The 14860-nt window shown below is 39.6% G+C and overlaps 1 protein-coding gene across 1 annotated transcript in view; it reads left to right on the top strand.

Moving 5' to 3' along the window:
- Window positions 1-14860, top strand: part of MYO1B (myosin IB) — a 56981-nt gene that overhangs the window by 23086 nt on the left and 19035 nt on the right. The window contains exons 11-16 of the mRNA XM_008587554.1: window positions 903-1103; window positions 2922-3015; window positions 4070-4219; window positions 7450-7518; window positions 9214-9300; window positions 11425-11511. Coding sequence (XP_008585776.1) covers window positions 903-1103; window positions 2922-3015; window positions 4070-4219; window positions 7450-7518; window positions 9214-9300; window positions 11425-11511 — 688 coding nt within the window. The remainder of the gene's footprint in view (window positions 1-902; window positions 1104-2921; window positions 3016-4069; window positions 4220-7449; window positions 7519-9213; window positions 9301-11424; window positions 11512-14860) is intronic.

Below are 14860 nucleotides of genomic sequence, written 5' to 3' on the forward strand. Positions count from 1 at the left end.
GGCCTGCCATTTCCACAGTGTTTTCCTCATCTGCATTATGACATGGTGGCTGTCCACCATGTCAACATTCGCAGCCAGCAGTAAACTGGGGAAAACCCCAGGGAGAACAGGTCCTTTCCTTTTAAGGACACAGCCCAGAAGTATTACTTTAGCTCTGGTCCTAGTGGCCAGAATTTGGTCACATGGCTACACCCATTTGCAAAGGAGACTGGGAAATGTAGTCTTTACCTGGGCAGCAAAGTGTCCTGTTAAAAAGGAGAGCAGATACAGGGAGGCAACAGTGTTTTTTTATCTTTTTATTGAGGTATAAAAAGCATAAGTAAAGTGCATGAATCTTAACTGTGCAGCTTGTTGAATTTTTACACGTGTGCCTTGTGTTACCCCATCCAGACTGAGATATAAAACATTTCCATCATCTCAGAAGATGCCTTTGTGCCCTTCCATTCCCACCACTACCTCTCCCCAGAGGTAACAGCAGCAATACTGATTTCTAACCATGGATTAGCAATGCTTGACCTTTGTGTAAATGGAATCATGCAACGTGTACTCTTCTATCAGACCTCTTTTGCTCAACAAAATGTCAGTGATACTCATCCATATTGTTGGATGTGTTAGTAATTTGTTCTTTTTTTAATTGCCGTGTAGGCAGTATTGTATTTATTTTTAGTGTGTTACAAAGTGGTTTGAAATAATTTCAAAAGTGCTGTGTAGGCAGTATTGTATTTATTTTTAGTGTGTTACAAAGTGGTTTGAAATAATTTCAAAAGAAATGATTAGGTCTCCCAAGAATAACAAAGTACTTATCTTACTATGAAACAATTATATATAACACATTATAAAACATGGACAGTTATATCCATAATAGGCAGAGTTTCAAACCTAAAATCTTTGTAATCTTTTAGATGTATCAAACCAAATGATAAAAAAGCAGCACACATCTTCAACGAGGCGCTCGTCTGTCATCAGATCAGGTACCTGGGTCTTCTGGAGAATGTCCGTGTGCGGAGGGCCGGCTACGCCTTCAGACAGGCCTATGAACCCTGCCTGGAAAGATACAAGATGCTTTGTAAACAAACATGGCCTCATTGGAAAGGACCAGCGAGGTAAGAAATTCATTGACCTTATTTAATAGTGAATTTTTAAAGTAGACAAATAACATGTTTTTTCCCCGCACACTATTAGGCGAAACAGAATTCTGTGAAAAATTGGGTGTAACCTCTGTTTTGGACCCTCTTCTATTAGGATACCGTTTTGTACTAATTCTTGATTAATTATAGAGGTCTCGATTTTCTTTAAGGTCAAGAGAATACTTATTAAATCCACATTTAGAGCTTATATGTCAATAAAATTTAAAAAATAAGCTCATGGCAAGTCATAGGCAATTTGTAACTGATACATATTTGTGTAGAATCATAAAAGGGCATCTTGGATCACCACTCTCAGCTTTTCAGTTTTCACTTCAGGAATTTTCCCTGAGAAAGGGGGAGTGGGTGGAGGTGAAGGTCCCACTGTTGGCCTAGGTCTGTACCGATTGAGAAATAGATAACAGGCACAGCTTGGATTTACATTGTCATTGTTATTGCTGGTAAAGATGGATTGGAGAATATTGCTTGGACCCGAGGCCATACACTTGCAGCTGGTCTGCCCTGAATTGCACTTACATAGCCAGTCCCAGACAGTGCTGGACCCTGCAGGCCCATCCCACAGAGCATCCCCCTCCCTGGTGAGCTCTCCATGTGCAAAGGGAACTTGTGTGCTGGAGGGCAGCCACCACAGGAGAAATCCGGCCTTGCCTGTGCAGTGACCTTTTTTCTGCTCTTGTCAGAGAGGTTGCCCCTCCTCTGTGGGCTGTAGAAGCTCTCTCCCAAATACTACAGGAAGGCCTGTTCCGTGGCCTTGGCAGGAGCTTAGGGATTTTCATTTCTCTGTACTAGTGTTGCCTCCGCATTTTCAGTGGACCTGACCTTTCACAGGAACATCAACAGATACTCAACTGCATTATAAGAAGATACGGAAACTCCAGGCATAGGGTGTGGTCTCTGATGCCTAATTCAGTACCCAGCTAATGTAGAGTCTGGGTGCTGTTTCAGTTCCTGCTGCTAATTTCCAGGATATTGTGGTAAACGTGTACCATAATACTGCACATGTATTTTATTTTAATGTTTTCTTGTACGTATTTGTGGGGTATAGTGTGTTTCAATACGTGCGCATACTGTGCATTGATTCACTTAGGGGAGACAGCATAGCTCTGTACTTGTTAATCCGCCACTTCTCCTCTCCACCACAACCCCTCTCCCCTCCTAGCCTCTGGTAACCATTAGTCTACTCTCTACTTCTATGAGAACCACTAGCGAGATGTAGTTTTAAAGACTGGTGTTGATAGTCCAGGATGGAGAGGTGAGAGCCAATTCCAGGCCTTGTTCATGTGAGGCCCACGTACTTTAGCATCCCCCTGGTCTGACACTTTAGCACTTTCTTGGGCCCTGCTCACATTCTGAGGAGCAGAAACAGTGTTTAAAATGTTTTCAAGAATTAACTGTGAATAGGTTCAAAATAGATCTGAGTTTCTTGCATTCTTTGTGGCCCTGGCTGGTACATTATTACAGGAATTTTTTATACAACTGTTGCCTCTGCTAATGAAATCAACAAATTGGCTTTAATACCACATTTTCTTAGAATACATAGTTCTGAACACAAATTTACTTTTTTAGTGTTCACTAGATTTTGTTTAATTTGTGCAATTCAGTACTGAAAATTCTTTGATAGAAAGATGATTACTGAAAGAGCAATTATACTTGGAAATGATGTTCTTTTATACCAGTGAGAACCTGATATCATGATTAGAAGTAAGATAAGATAAAACTATTTTGTAACTTGGAAATCTTATGGTTTCTATTTTTGTTTTCTTTTTTTTTTTTTAGGTCTGGTGTGGAGGTTCTGTTTAATGAATTAGAGATTCCTGTGGAAGAATACTCCTTTGGTAGATCAAAGATATTCATCCGAAACCCAAGAACAGTATGTAACCAAAACCTTTACACTCTGAACTTGTTAGAATCTTATAGGCAAGTTCTTAAAGGGTGTTTAACTTCAGAACATTATCTGAGATTCTACCATTAACTTCAGAACATTATCTGAGATTCTACCACCAATGCCACACTCTTGTGCTTATCTGCCAGTGTCCAAGAGGATGGGGGCACATAAGGGGTAGTAGAAGAATTTGTGTATTTTTTTTATGAACCATCAGAGTCTTTGACAGATTGTACAGCACTTAGGAAATCATGAACTGTTACTTACAACAGTGAAACTTCCCTAGTTCATAGCAACTGGAGGCAAACTTATCTGTGTTTGTAATATCTGAATTCCAATGCCACACTCTTGTGGCACATACGGGGTAGTAGAAGAATTTGTGTATTTTTTTTATGAACCATCAGAGTCTTTGACAGATTGTACAGCACTTACGAAATCATGAACTGTTACTTACAACAATGAAACTTCCCTAGTTCATAGCAACTGGAGGCAAACTTATCTGTGTTTGTAATATCTGAATTATATAATAATTTCAGGAACTACAGCCTATTTAGAGGTATAGGAAGGCACTCAAATGAAATTTTTTTCAAAGTTAAAAAGAACACTTAAAATTCTACCTTGTAGAACTCCAAGTGAGACTTTTTATAAATGAATAGATTAGTGTGAAGTATAATTAGTATAGCAGTTGATTAGTTATTTGGAAATTTAGAGAATTTGGAAAGCGTTTACATTGTTTGAGAAAATTTGCCAGCGTGTGCTTCGCATTAATAATTTCATCCTCATAGACAGCGCTCAGTCCCTTTCTGATTTGTCTTGAATTCTGAATCACTGGAGTGAAAATTGTGAATCTCACAAATTCATCAGAATATTTTTCTGATGGGCCATTTACCCATGTCACGTGTAATTAATATGATTATTCAATTTTTTTTCTCAATGTGGTTGACTCCAACATCATGGCATTTTACCTTCTGCGAATTCCTTTCACATATGCTGTGAGGTTTCAGAGGAGCTGTGATAAAGTCCATCTATTATTTCCTATTAGTTATTCAAATTAGAAGACTTGAGGAAGCAACGGCTCGAGGACTTGGCCACCCTCATTCAGAAGATTTATCGGGGGTGGAAGTGCCGCACACACTTCCTGCTAATGAAGAAAAGCCAAGTCGTGATTGCTGCCTGGTACAGGAGATACGCGGTAAGAGTCTCGGTCATTTTCAACCTGTGATAATGATGCTAATTTGCCAACTTCCCGTGTGTGTAATCTTTACATATTTAATTCTCCCACCAACCTCAGGAGACGGATGCTCTTATGGTTCTTTTTTATAAAGATGAGAAAATAAAGGTTCTGAGTCATTAAGTAACTTGCTCATGGCCACACAGCTGTAAGTGGCAGAGCTGGGATTTGAATCTGAGACAACTTCAGAGTTCCAGTTTAGTACACCACACTGCCTTCTGCTGATCTAGATGTATGTAGTGGTAATTGACATCTTTAATTTTGGCCATCAGATTGAAAGAGACATTGTCATTTTACCCTTTGACTATGGTTGGGTCAGTTTTCCAAAATAATCGGCTGTTCTTTCTTTATTGCAGCAGCACTGGAAATGGCTTTAATTCCAGAAAGCTAATGTCATGTTTTAGTAGAATTCTGATTTTGTCTAAAGGATTGGACTTTCTTCACTCTCTGAGGCATCAGCTCTAGGAATAAGAAAGGCCTCTGGGCACTGGGCTTATTGAGCCAAAGCCTGGAGCCTGGGGCTCCTTTAACCTTCCCTGCTTGGAAGTAACCTATTCTCCATCTGAGCCTGCTTGTTGTGCCCTCTGCCTTCTGTCCCTCCCAGGGCACTGTGTATCAATACACAGTTGACTTGTGCCCACACTACAAGTCCTTGAGGGCAGGGATGGAGTCAGATTCACGTTTATGTCCTTGTGGTTCTATTAAAATGCTTTATGCACTGTCAGGGCTCAATATATAAATGATTAGTGGATTGAAACCAGTGTACTTAAATTTTTAGCTGATTTCCCAGCTTGAAGCAGAGTGAAAATGGCAAACCTAAAAGGAACTGGGAAGTTAGAGGTGTTAGAGGTANGAATCTTATAGGCAAGTTCTTAAAGGGTGTTTAACTTCAGAACATTATCTGAGATTCTACCACCAATGCCACACTCTTGTGGCACATACGGGGTAGTAGAAGAATTTGTGTATTTTTTTTATGAACCATCAGAGTCTTTGACAGATTGTACAGCACTTACGAAATCATGAACTGTTACTTACAACAATGAAACTTCCCTAGTTCATAGCAACTGGAGGCAAACTTATCTGTGTTTGTAATATCTGAATTATATAATAATTTCAGGAACTACAGCCTATTTAGAGGTATAGGAAGGCACTCAAATGAAATTTTTTTCAAAGTTAAAAAGAACACTTAAAATTCTACCTTGTAGAACTCCAAGTGAGACTTTTTATAAATGAATAGATTAGTGTGAAGTATAATTAGTATAGCAGTTGATTAGTTATTTGGAAATTTAGAGAATTTGGAAAGCGTTTACATTGTTTGAGAAAATTTGCCAGCGTGTGCTTCGCATTAATAATTTCATCCTCATAGACAGCGCTCAGTCCCTTTCTGATTTGTCTTGAATTCTGAATCACTGGAGTGAAAATTGTGAATCTCACAAATTCATCAGAATATTTTTCTGATGGGCCATTTACCCATGTCACGTGTAATTAATATGATTATTCAATTTTTTTTCTCAATGTGGTTGACTCCAACATCATGGCATTTTACCTTCTGAGAATTCCTTTCACATATGCTGTGAGGTTTCAGAGGAGCTGTGATAAAGTCCATCTATTATTTCCTATTAGTTATTCAAATTAGAAGACTTGAGGAAGCAACGGCTCGAGGACTTGGCCACCCTCATTCAGAAGATTTATCGGGGGTGGAAGTGCCGCACACACTTCCTGCTAATGAAGAAAAGCCAAGTCGTGATTGCTGCCTGGTACAGGAGATACGCGGTAAGAGTCTCGGTCATTTTCAACCTGTGATAATGATGCTAATTTGCCAACTTCCCGTGTGTGTAATCTTTACATATTTAATTCTCCCACCAACCTCAGGAGACGGATGCTCTTATGGTTCTTTTTTATAAAGATGAGAAAATAAAGGTTCTGAGTCATTAAGTAACTTGCTCATGGCCACACAGCTGTAAGTGGCAGAGCTGGGATTTGAATCTGAGACAACTTCAGAGTTCCAGTTTAGTACACCACACTGCCTTCTGCTGATCTAGATGTATGTAGTGGTAATTGACATCTTTAATTTTGGCCATCAGATTGAAAGAGACATTGTCATTTTACCCTTTGACTATGGTTGGGTCAGTTTTCCAAAATAATCGGCTGTTCTTTCTTTATTGCAGCAGCACTGGAAATGGCTTTAATTCCAGAAAGCTAATGTCATGTTTTAGTAGAATTCTGATTTTGTCTAAAGGATTGGACTTTCTTCACTCTCTGAGGCATCAGCTCTAGGAATAAGAAAGGCCTCTGGGCACTGGGCTTATTGAGCCAAAGCCTGGAGCCTGGGGCTCCTTTAACCTTCCCTGCTTGGAAGTAACCTATTCTCCATCTGAGCCTGCTTGTTGTGCCCTCTGCCTTCTGTCCCTCCCAGGGCACTGTGTATCAATACACAGTTGACTTGTGCCCACACTACAAGTCCTTGAGGGCAGGGATGGAGTCAGATTCACGTTTATGTCCTTGTGGTTCTATTAAAATGCTTTATGCACTGTCAGGGCTCAATATATAAATGATTAGTGGATTGAAACCAGTGTACTTAAATTTTTAGCTGATTTCCCAGCTTGAAGCAGAGTGAAAATGGCAAACCTAAAAGGAACTGGGAAGTTAGAGGTGTTAGAGGTAGGCCCAGTAAGTAGCATGGTGATAAATGACACTGAGAATAGAGAACACATGAAAGCAGAGGCGGAACTCGGTGTGTACTCATTCAATGTGCGTTTACTGAGAGTCTGCTGGGTGTGGGACCCTGTATTATAACAGCATAGCCCAGTAAGTAGCATGGTGATAAATGACACTGAGAATAGAGAACACATGAAAGCAGAGGCGGAACTCGGTGTGGACTCATTCAATGTGCGTTTACTGAGAGTCTGCTGGGTGTGGGACCCTGTATTATAACAGCATAATACAAAGAACAGATGATAATAATGGTGGGTCCTGAGTCATTTAGAAATCATAATATTTAGCATTCTTGGAGCATACTTTGGGTTAACTGTAATAATTTTGGACTGTTTGGCATATTTGGTTTCCAGAAGGAGTGAGGATGAGCAAGAGTCAATTGCACTAAGTGAGCAAATGCCCTTTCTCAGTCCCTGCAATGTAGGCATTACAGAGATGTAAATACAACTGCTAATATCTCCCCTTGTATCCTACAGCAACAAAAGAGGTATCAGCAGATAAAGAGTTCTGCCTTGGTAATTCAGTCTTACATCCGGGGCTGGAAGGTGAGTTTAAAAGAAGTGGTGTGCTTTTTTTGTTTGGGTTTTTTGGGTTCTTCACAAAGGATGATGTCTTCAGGCTCACCCTGCAGGGGAGGGCTCCTCCGCCTCCTGCCTACCCTGTAAACAGTCAGATGGAAAGAATAAATATTATGGGCCAAGCCGGAGCCCCGGTGACCATCTCTTGCCTGCTTCCTTCTAACCACCTTTCTTTTAAGGGCTTTGTTCTCTAAGCAGGAAGTCCTTGAAATAATACCGTACATGATTTCAGTATCCCCTTGCCCTGTGTTTTCGGAGAAGCTGTTGTCCAGAAGGCTGTCTTACAGCCATTGCCTCTGTGCCTGTGAGTCCTCCCAGATCTCAGCACCCCCAGCCCAACAACACCCATAACTTCCCAGTGAACATCTTGCAGCCTGCCCCATAGTGAGTGAAAGATCTTGAGTTCTGGCCAGGTCTAGTGGTTTGGGCTGGGGGCAAGGTGGGGGTGGGGGGGACAGTCACAGTGGGTGACCTGGTTCCACATCCTTCCTGCTAAGGCTTGGTTCAGTGGTCAGCAAACTAAGATTCACAGGCCACATCTAGCCTGCGGGTAAAACCTGCAAACTAAAGAAGATTTCATTACATGTGAAAGTTATATGAAATACAGATTTTAGTGTCCACAGATAAAGTTTTATTGGAACACAACTGTGCTCATTTATTTCACAGATGGCCTGGCTGCTCTAGCACTACAGTGGCAGAGTCAGGTAGTTGTGCTAGACCATATGACCTATAAAACCTAAAGTATTTACCATCTGGCCCTTTATGGAAAAAGTTTATTGACCTCTGCTGTACATCAAAGATACTTCAGGGCCTGTTCTGACCACTTTCCTGTTAGGAGACTTTCTGGAGTGGACTGGATCCAGAGCAGATACTTCAATGTCCTACCCAGGCCTGGAGCCTTTTCAGAGGGCAGAGCCCGGGCCAGCAGTCCAGCAGCATTTATTGACCTTTGTCCGGGCTCTGGACAACCCGAGGGCTCAGTAGTTGTCCCACAGCAATGCCAAAACACAAATCTGAGCATGCAGAGTAAGGAAACTGCTGCCTGAACTGTCTTCCTGACTTCATTATTGGACCCTGGGTCCCAGTTTGCAGGCAAGAGACTTCAGAGGCAGGACCCAAAGCCCACCTTCAAACCATGTGTCCTCCTGGCCCCCATAAAATCAGTTCCCAGCCACTACTGGGAAGAAGCCACTGGTTTGGGATCAATGAGATCGTTTTGTTTTAGCAAACTTAAAAATTTCTTTCAAATGAAAAGGACAGCTACAGTTATATTCCAGACAGTAATAATAAAAGAAATATAGTGGCCTTTGGAGGGTCCTTGGGGATCCACTGACCACATTTCAGAACTGTTCCCTCCTTCTAATGACCACCAGCTTGTATTGCTGTGGTCAGATTTTTCCTGTCATATGTCAGGGCACAGGAGGTGCTGCCCCAATCTGGAGTGGGGACCACACTCATGCTTGGTGGTTTTCTTCATTGACAACCTTCTCATAGTCAGTTTGGGGCTGTGTCCAGCTTCCCCTTTCCCTTTAGCTGTTGATTTTTCACTGGAGCATGACTGTTAGGACTGCCATCACTTCAGGTATTTTTTTCAAGTCACTAGGAATTCCTTTTTTTTTTTTTTTACCATTCTCTTTTTTTTTGGATGATTCTGCACCTTAGGCTCGAAAAATCCTGCGGGAACTGAAGCACCAAAAGCGCTGTCAGGAAGCAGTCACAACGATTGCAGCATATTGGCATGGGACACAGGTAGGCCAGAGACCCCGAGGAAGGTGGTGGGTCAGGAGCAATACTGAGTAGAACCCAGGACCCTCAGACCCTCGGCTTCAGGGGCAGAAAATGTTTCCCAGGCTTCAGCTACTGAGCACGCATTTGCCTCTTGCTCTTGCCAACATTATGGTGTGGGTGGTGGCACATGCTTTTGCGTTTTACCATTTGGTGACTGGTGTCTTTCTTTTTCTTTCTCCATTGGGAACCAGCAGTAACCTTTCCTGCCTTAAACTTTTCTGTAACTCCTTTTCAAATGCATCACAGGCGCGAAGGGAACTGAGACGGCTGAAGGAGGAGGCTAGGAATAAACATGCTATTGCAGTTATTTGGGCTTACTGGCTTGGATCCAAGGTACTTGATGCACACGTCTCATCACTCCATCCAGGAACTCTGCGATCGTCAGTCCTCTCTCTCGCATGTTAGGGGATGAATGGCTGCAGTTAATAGCAGTTCACCCCGATGCATGTCCTAGCAGCCAGATTTAACAAACCTGGAGATGTTACTGTCAGTAGTGTACGTAGAAAGCTTGGGCATATGTAGACCAAAAAAACTAATTGCTTACTAATAAGGCACTAGTATAGTTGCTCTTTTTAAAAAAAAAATCTTAAGTAACATGCATGTTTAGTTTTTTGGGGTTTTTTTTGATGTATGCTGGTGGTTTTTAGAGGTGTGTTTTGGGGAGTGGGGGGGCATTTTGGGAATGTTAGGGTTTGGGCTTGAATCAGCCTTCTGCACTGTGGTCACAATGGAAATGTCCTTAAAAGCATGCCTTAAAAAAAAATTAATCCTTGAATGAAATTGTTTTTTTAGGCTCATTGTCTTACCTGTTGATTAGTTAGTATGAGCAAAATATTACATGTGAAAATAATTATCATCTGTGATTTAGCAGAAAACTATGTTCATGCAAAGCTAGCTATAATTGCCCCTGAAGAATCCCAGGAATTTCAGCATCAGCTGTTTGTTTTCAGAAACAAAGGCCTCCTGAAATACTCTCACTAATCCCCAGGCATAGTCCTGGACTCTGTGAACATTTCACATACCCCAAGGGACAAGATTTTTAGATGTTTTTGTGACTTAGAAAATCAAAGGTCATCTTTGCTAAAAATGTCTATTCCAGTTAGAAACACAAATATCAACAGAGCCCTGTGTTTTTAAGGATACCTTGTCAACTTTGCAAGCCCATCTTGTGAGAAAAATGAGAAAAGTCAACATTTGCCTGCATAAGGAACTTAATTTGCCAAAAACTAACCAAAGTTGTTCATTTGTGTTTTTCCTGAAAATCCACGAAGAACAAACTAGCTCCTTTAGGCAACTGAGGGAAATGTCCTAACAGAGGCAGAAGGACTCTTAGATGGTTATTGCTGGATTTCTCCAGTGAGTGAGCTCATTTCCCAGTCTCAGTACTATACGTTTTGAAAAATTAATGCCTACTTCTGTCTTTTAAAATAGCATGCCTAAGGTTAATTTTTCCTTAAAAGTCACTTTTAAACCTGTAAGTTGTTTCACTTTTTGTCTTGCTTTAATCTCCAGTATATTTCACTGTTTGGGGCCTTAGCTAAAATTGAATTTATATATGTGCTATTTTTATTTTTTTAACTGGAAAGAATTTTAGAGTTTTGTTAGATTTGTTTTTGCACTTCAGAGAAATGGACTTTATTTCTTCCAGTGTTCTATATAGTTGTTTGCAAGAGCTGTCTCTTTATCTGTCCAAATGAATGAACTCAGACAGGAGTTCACAGCCTCTTTAGCCCCATGTGCCATCAGTGAAGGAAAGTCTAGTGAAATCATTAGGTGCCACTCACAGTTCTGAGGCTGTGATAAGGGAGGGAGAGAGTGTGGAGAAGGAAGCAAAGAGAAAGAAGACAGGGGAGGAAAATTGCACGTTAAGTGGGGGAGGGTAACAGAATCTCAGTGCAGTGAAAATACAAGTTACTGCACCAGCCTGACGCTGATTCTTTGGTTTTAAATGATCATGCACTGTGCTCTATCATTCTAAAATCCTTATTCATAAATTGGCTCTTCTGTTTGGTGGGGTGTCTTTTCTGGTCATTTGTGCTGTCTGCATTGGGCTGTCTCTTTTATTTACTATCTAAAACATTCTAGGCTCGAAGGGAATTGAAACGCTTGAAGGAGGAGGCTAGGCGTAAGCATGCAGTTGCTGTCATTTGGGCTTACTGGCTTGGACTGAAGGTACTTCCTCAACCACTTCTTTCTGTCCCTGGTGAACTCCATAAAGCCTAGCACCTACTAACCCTGAGCAGACTGTCGATTATGCTTGCTGATGGTCTGCACAGTCCTGTGGAATGTCATCTTGCCTAATTTTGTTTCTTCTTGAGAAGAAACCTATACAGTATTATTTTTCTTTTCTGATTTTGTGATTTCTATTTCTTTAAATAATAGGTTTAAACTAAAGTAATAATGATGTGGCATATTTTATCCAAGGTACTTTGGATGTTCTATTTTATGTTGTCTTTATGAGTATGAAGTTTTTTTGTTTGTTTGTTTTTTAAATCCATGAGACAGTATTATACTAGTTGAGCTAAAAGCTGACCTACTATCCACAGGGCCCAGCCTGGGGATGACAGGCTTTTGTTTCCCTTTATCTGCCTATTCTGCTCCAATAATGACTCCCTGGAGCAGAGCTTTCTTCAAAGCCACCATCATTCTAATTGTTCAGCATAGAAACCAAAGAGATTTGCATCAGTAAACTTACAGATTTTGAAGAATGAGATGACAGAGATCAGTGGATCATTTAGGTTAAAGAGAAACTTAAATTCACATGCCTTGTGGTTAGGACAGGGTTTATATCAAAATAGAGCTTACTTAATAGGATACACATGAAGTACATACGTTGCTGAGCCCTGGAAAACCTTTAGAATGACCTTTAGATAATATAAGGATTTGGTCTTCCTAATATTCAATAACTAATCACCATTGGGAGCCATCCATGTTGCATTTTGGGAATAATTAGGTCCCCTTTTGACACTATTCTTCTTTATTATTTTTACTTTAATCCTATCATATTTAATCTTACTCTAAATACTTGAATATTATTGGAGAAATTGACTCTGAATCTGAACAGGCATTAGAAGTATTTCTGAGCAATCTGCATTTTTCTCTGAGAGTTTAGCCTGTAAACTTTTAGTAAATTATCCTTTTTGATTGTACTGAATGCTCAAGTAATTTTTGAAGTAATTAAGAAACTTAAATATGAATTTTAACAGATGTTCTATTTCACGAATTCTGAACAAGTTCGATCACTGCTTTTTTAAAGAAGTCAAACAAAACTAAACATTTTGTTTTCCATTTTATTCACATCTTCTAATTTACATTCTAATTTCCATAAAAGGAAGTAAAAAATACCATGTCAGGATTTTTACTCTCTATTGTGATTTACATCAGTAATATGCTTATCTTCAGTTTTCTGGGTTTAACTGCATATGATTTCAAAATATTTTTGCATTAGGGGTATGCACTAGAAACCTACAAAGCAAATTCAGTTTGTAGGTCAATGTTATTTTAGCAGAAATTAACTGGACTTATCTAGACATAGCTGTTTTTTTTCCAGTTCCAACAAAACATATTTTAATATGTTATCCCTATTATATTATTGTTACAAAATAAGATTAAACTTCCTTAAAATCCAAGAATGTAATAGTTTTCTACTATTTTTTTCCCAAAAGAGAATTATGCTGATATGAGTGATAGTTTCATCCTTTGAAATGAGCTGATTTTTTCTTGTGAAATAGTTACAAAGTGCAGTGGACACTTTTAGGACACCTGGTACCCATGAGGGGCACCCATTGTATATGACAACATATTGTCACCAGGCTTTTACTGTTATGTAGCTGCATTTTAGGAGATATAACCTGGGTAGTATCAAAAAGCATGGTTTTCTACTATTTTTTTCCCAAAAGAGAATTATGCTGATATGAGTGATAGTTTCATCCTTTGAAATGAGCTGATTTTTTCTTATGAAATAGTTACAAAGTGCAGTGGACACTTTTAGGACACCTGGTACCCATGAGGGGCACCCATTGTATATGACAACATATTGTCACCGGGCTTTTACTGTTATGTAGCTGCATTTTAGGAGATATAACCTGGGTAGTATCAAAAAGCATNTCCCTATTATATTATTGTTACAAAATAAGATTAAACTTCCTTAAAATCCAAGAATGTAATAATTTTCTACTATTTTTTTCCCAAAAGAGAATTATGCTGATATGAGTGATAGTTTCATCCTTTGAAATGAGCTGATTTTTTCTTGTGAAATAGTTACAAAGTGCAGTGGACACTTTTAGGACACCTGGTACCCATGAGGGGCACCCATTGTATATGACAACATATTGTCACCAGGCTTTTACTGTTATGTAGCTGCATTTTAGGAGATATAACCTGGGTAGTATCAAAAAGCATGTTTCAATGAGTTCAGTTATTATGAGGTTCAGCTAAATATAGCAGGACTTCCAGTATATTTTTAAAGATGTGTGGTAAGCTCACTTTAACTTATCTACTTTCCTATGCTATTATAATTTCAGGAGCAAATTAATAGGTACCATTTTTTTCTCCTTGTCCCTTCTAACCTTATAAGTTTGAGATTGGAAATGTTTGCGAATCTAGCAACTCCATGACGAAAAAAGAAACGATAGAATGAGAATAAAAGGAAATGTGTGCTTGTAGGACACTATGTTAAGTGAAATAATCCAGGCACAGAAAGATGAAAACCACGTGTTCTTACTCATGTAGGAGCTAACAAAGTCAACCTCAGAGAAGAAGAGTGAAATAGCGGTTAGTAGAGGCTGGGAAGGGTAGGGGGGAGGGAGAGATGGGGAGAGGTTGGTTAATGGATACAAAATTACAGCCAGATAGAATAAGTTTTAGTGTTCTGTGGCACTGTAGGGTGGCTATAATTAATAATTATTGTATATTTCAAATAGCTAGAAGAGAGAATTTTTTATATTCCAAACACACACACAAAAAATAAATGTTCGAGGTGATGGATATGCTAATTATCCTAGTTTGATCATTAGGTATTATATGGATGGAAATATTACTGTTTCCATAAATACGTATGATTTTTATGTTTCAGTTAAAAGTAATAAAATAAGTAAAAGGAAGAACTGCCTTTATGTGGTATATGGCACAATTTTTAAAACTTAATCATGCTCATATGTGGAGAATGGGTGTGGAGCTCAAATGCCCAGAGGGACCAGGCAGGTGACTTAGATGAGGGAAGCAACAGGTAGAAGGTGGGGCAGGAGCGATGGGGACTCACGAAGCTTGAGCACGCCTGTCTCTTCTAAAGGCAACAGCAGCTACTCTGGTCCTGTAAGAGTGGAGTGGGTCTCACTGTTGCTAGATCTTAGAAAATTTTAAGAGAAACCTGCAGTCCGAATTATTATATGAAGTTCTAAACTTACAAATACTCATGTAAATCATTTATCTACAAACTGAATTCAGTTAGTAGGCTGCTCGCTTACAACCCCTAATGTAGAAATATTCTGAACATGTGCAGTTAAACTAAAAAAACTGTGGC

This window comes from Galeopterus variegatus, unplaced genomic scaffold (assembly GCF_000696425.1).
Source record: "Galeopterus variegatus unplaced genomic scaffold, G_variegatus-3.0.2 Scaffold4425, whole genome shotgun sequence".
NCBI lineage: Eukaryota > Metazoa > Chordata > Mammalia > Dermoptera > Cynocephalidae > Galeopterus > Galeopterus variegatus.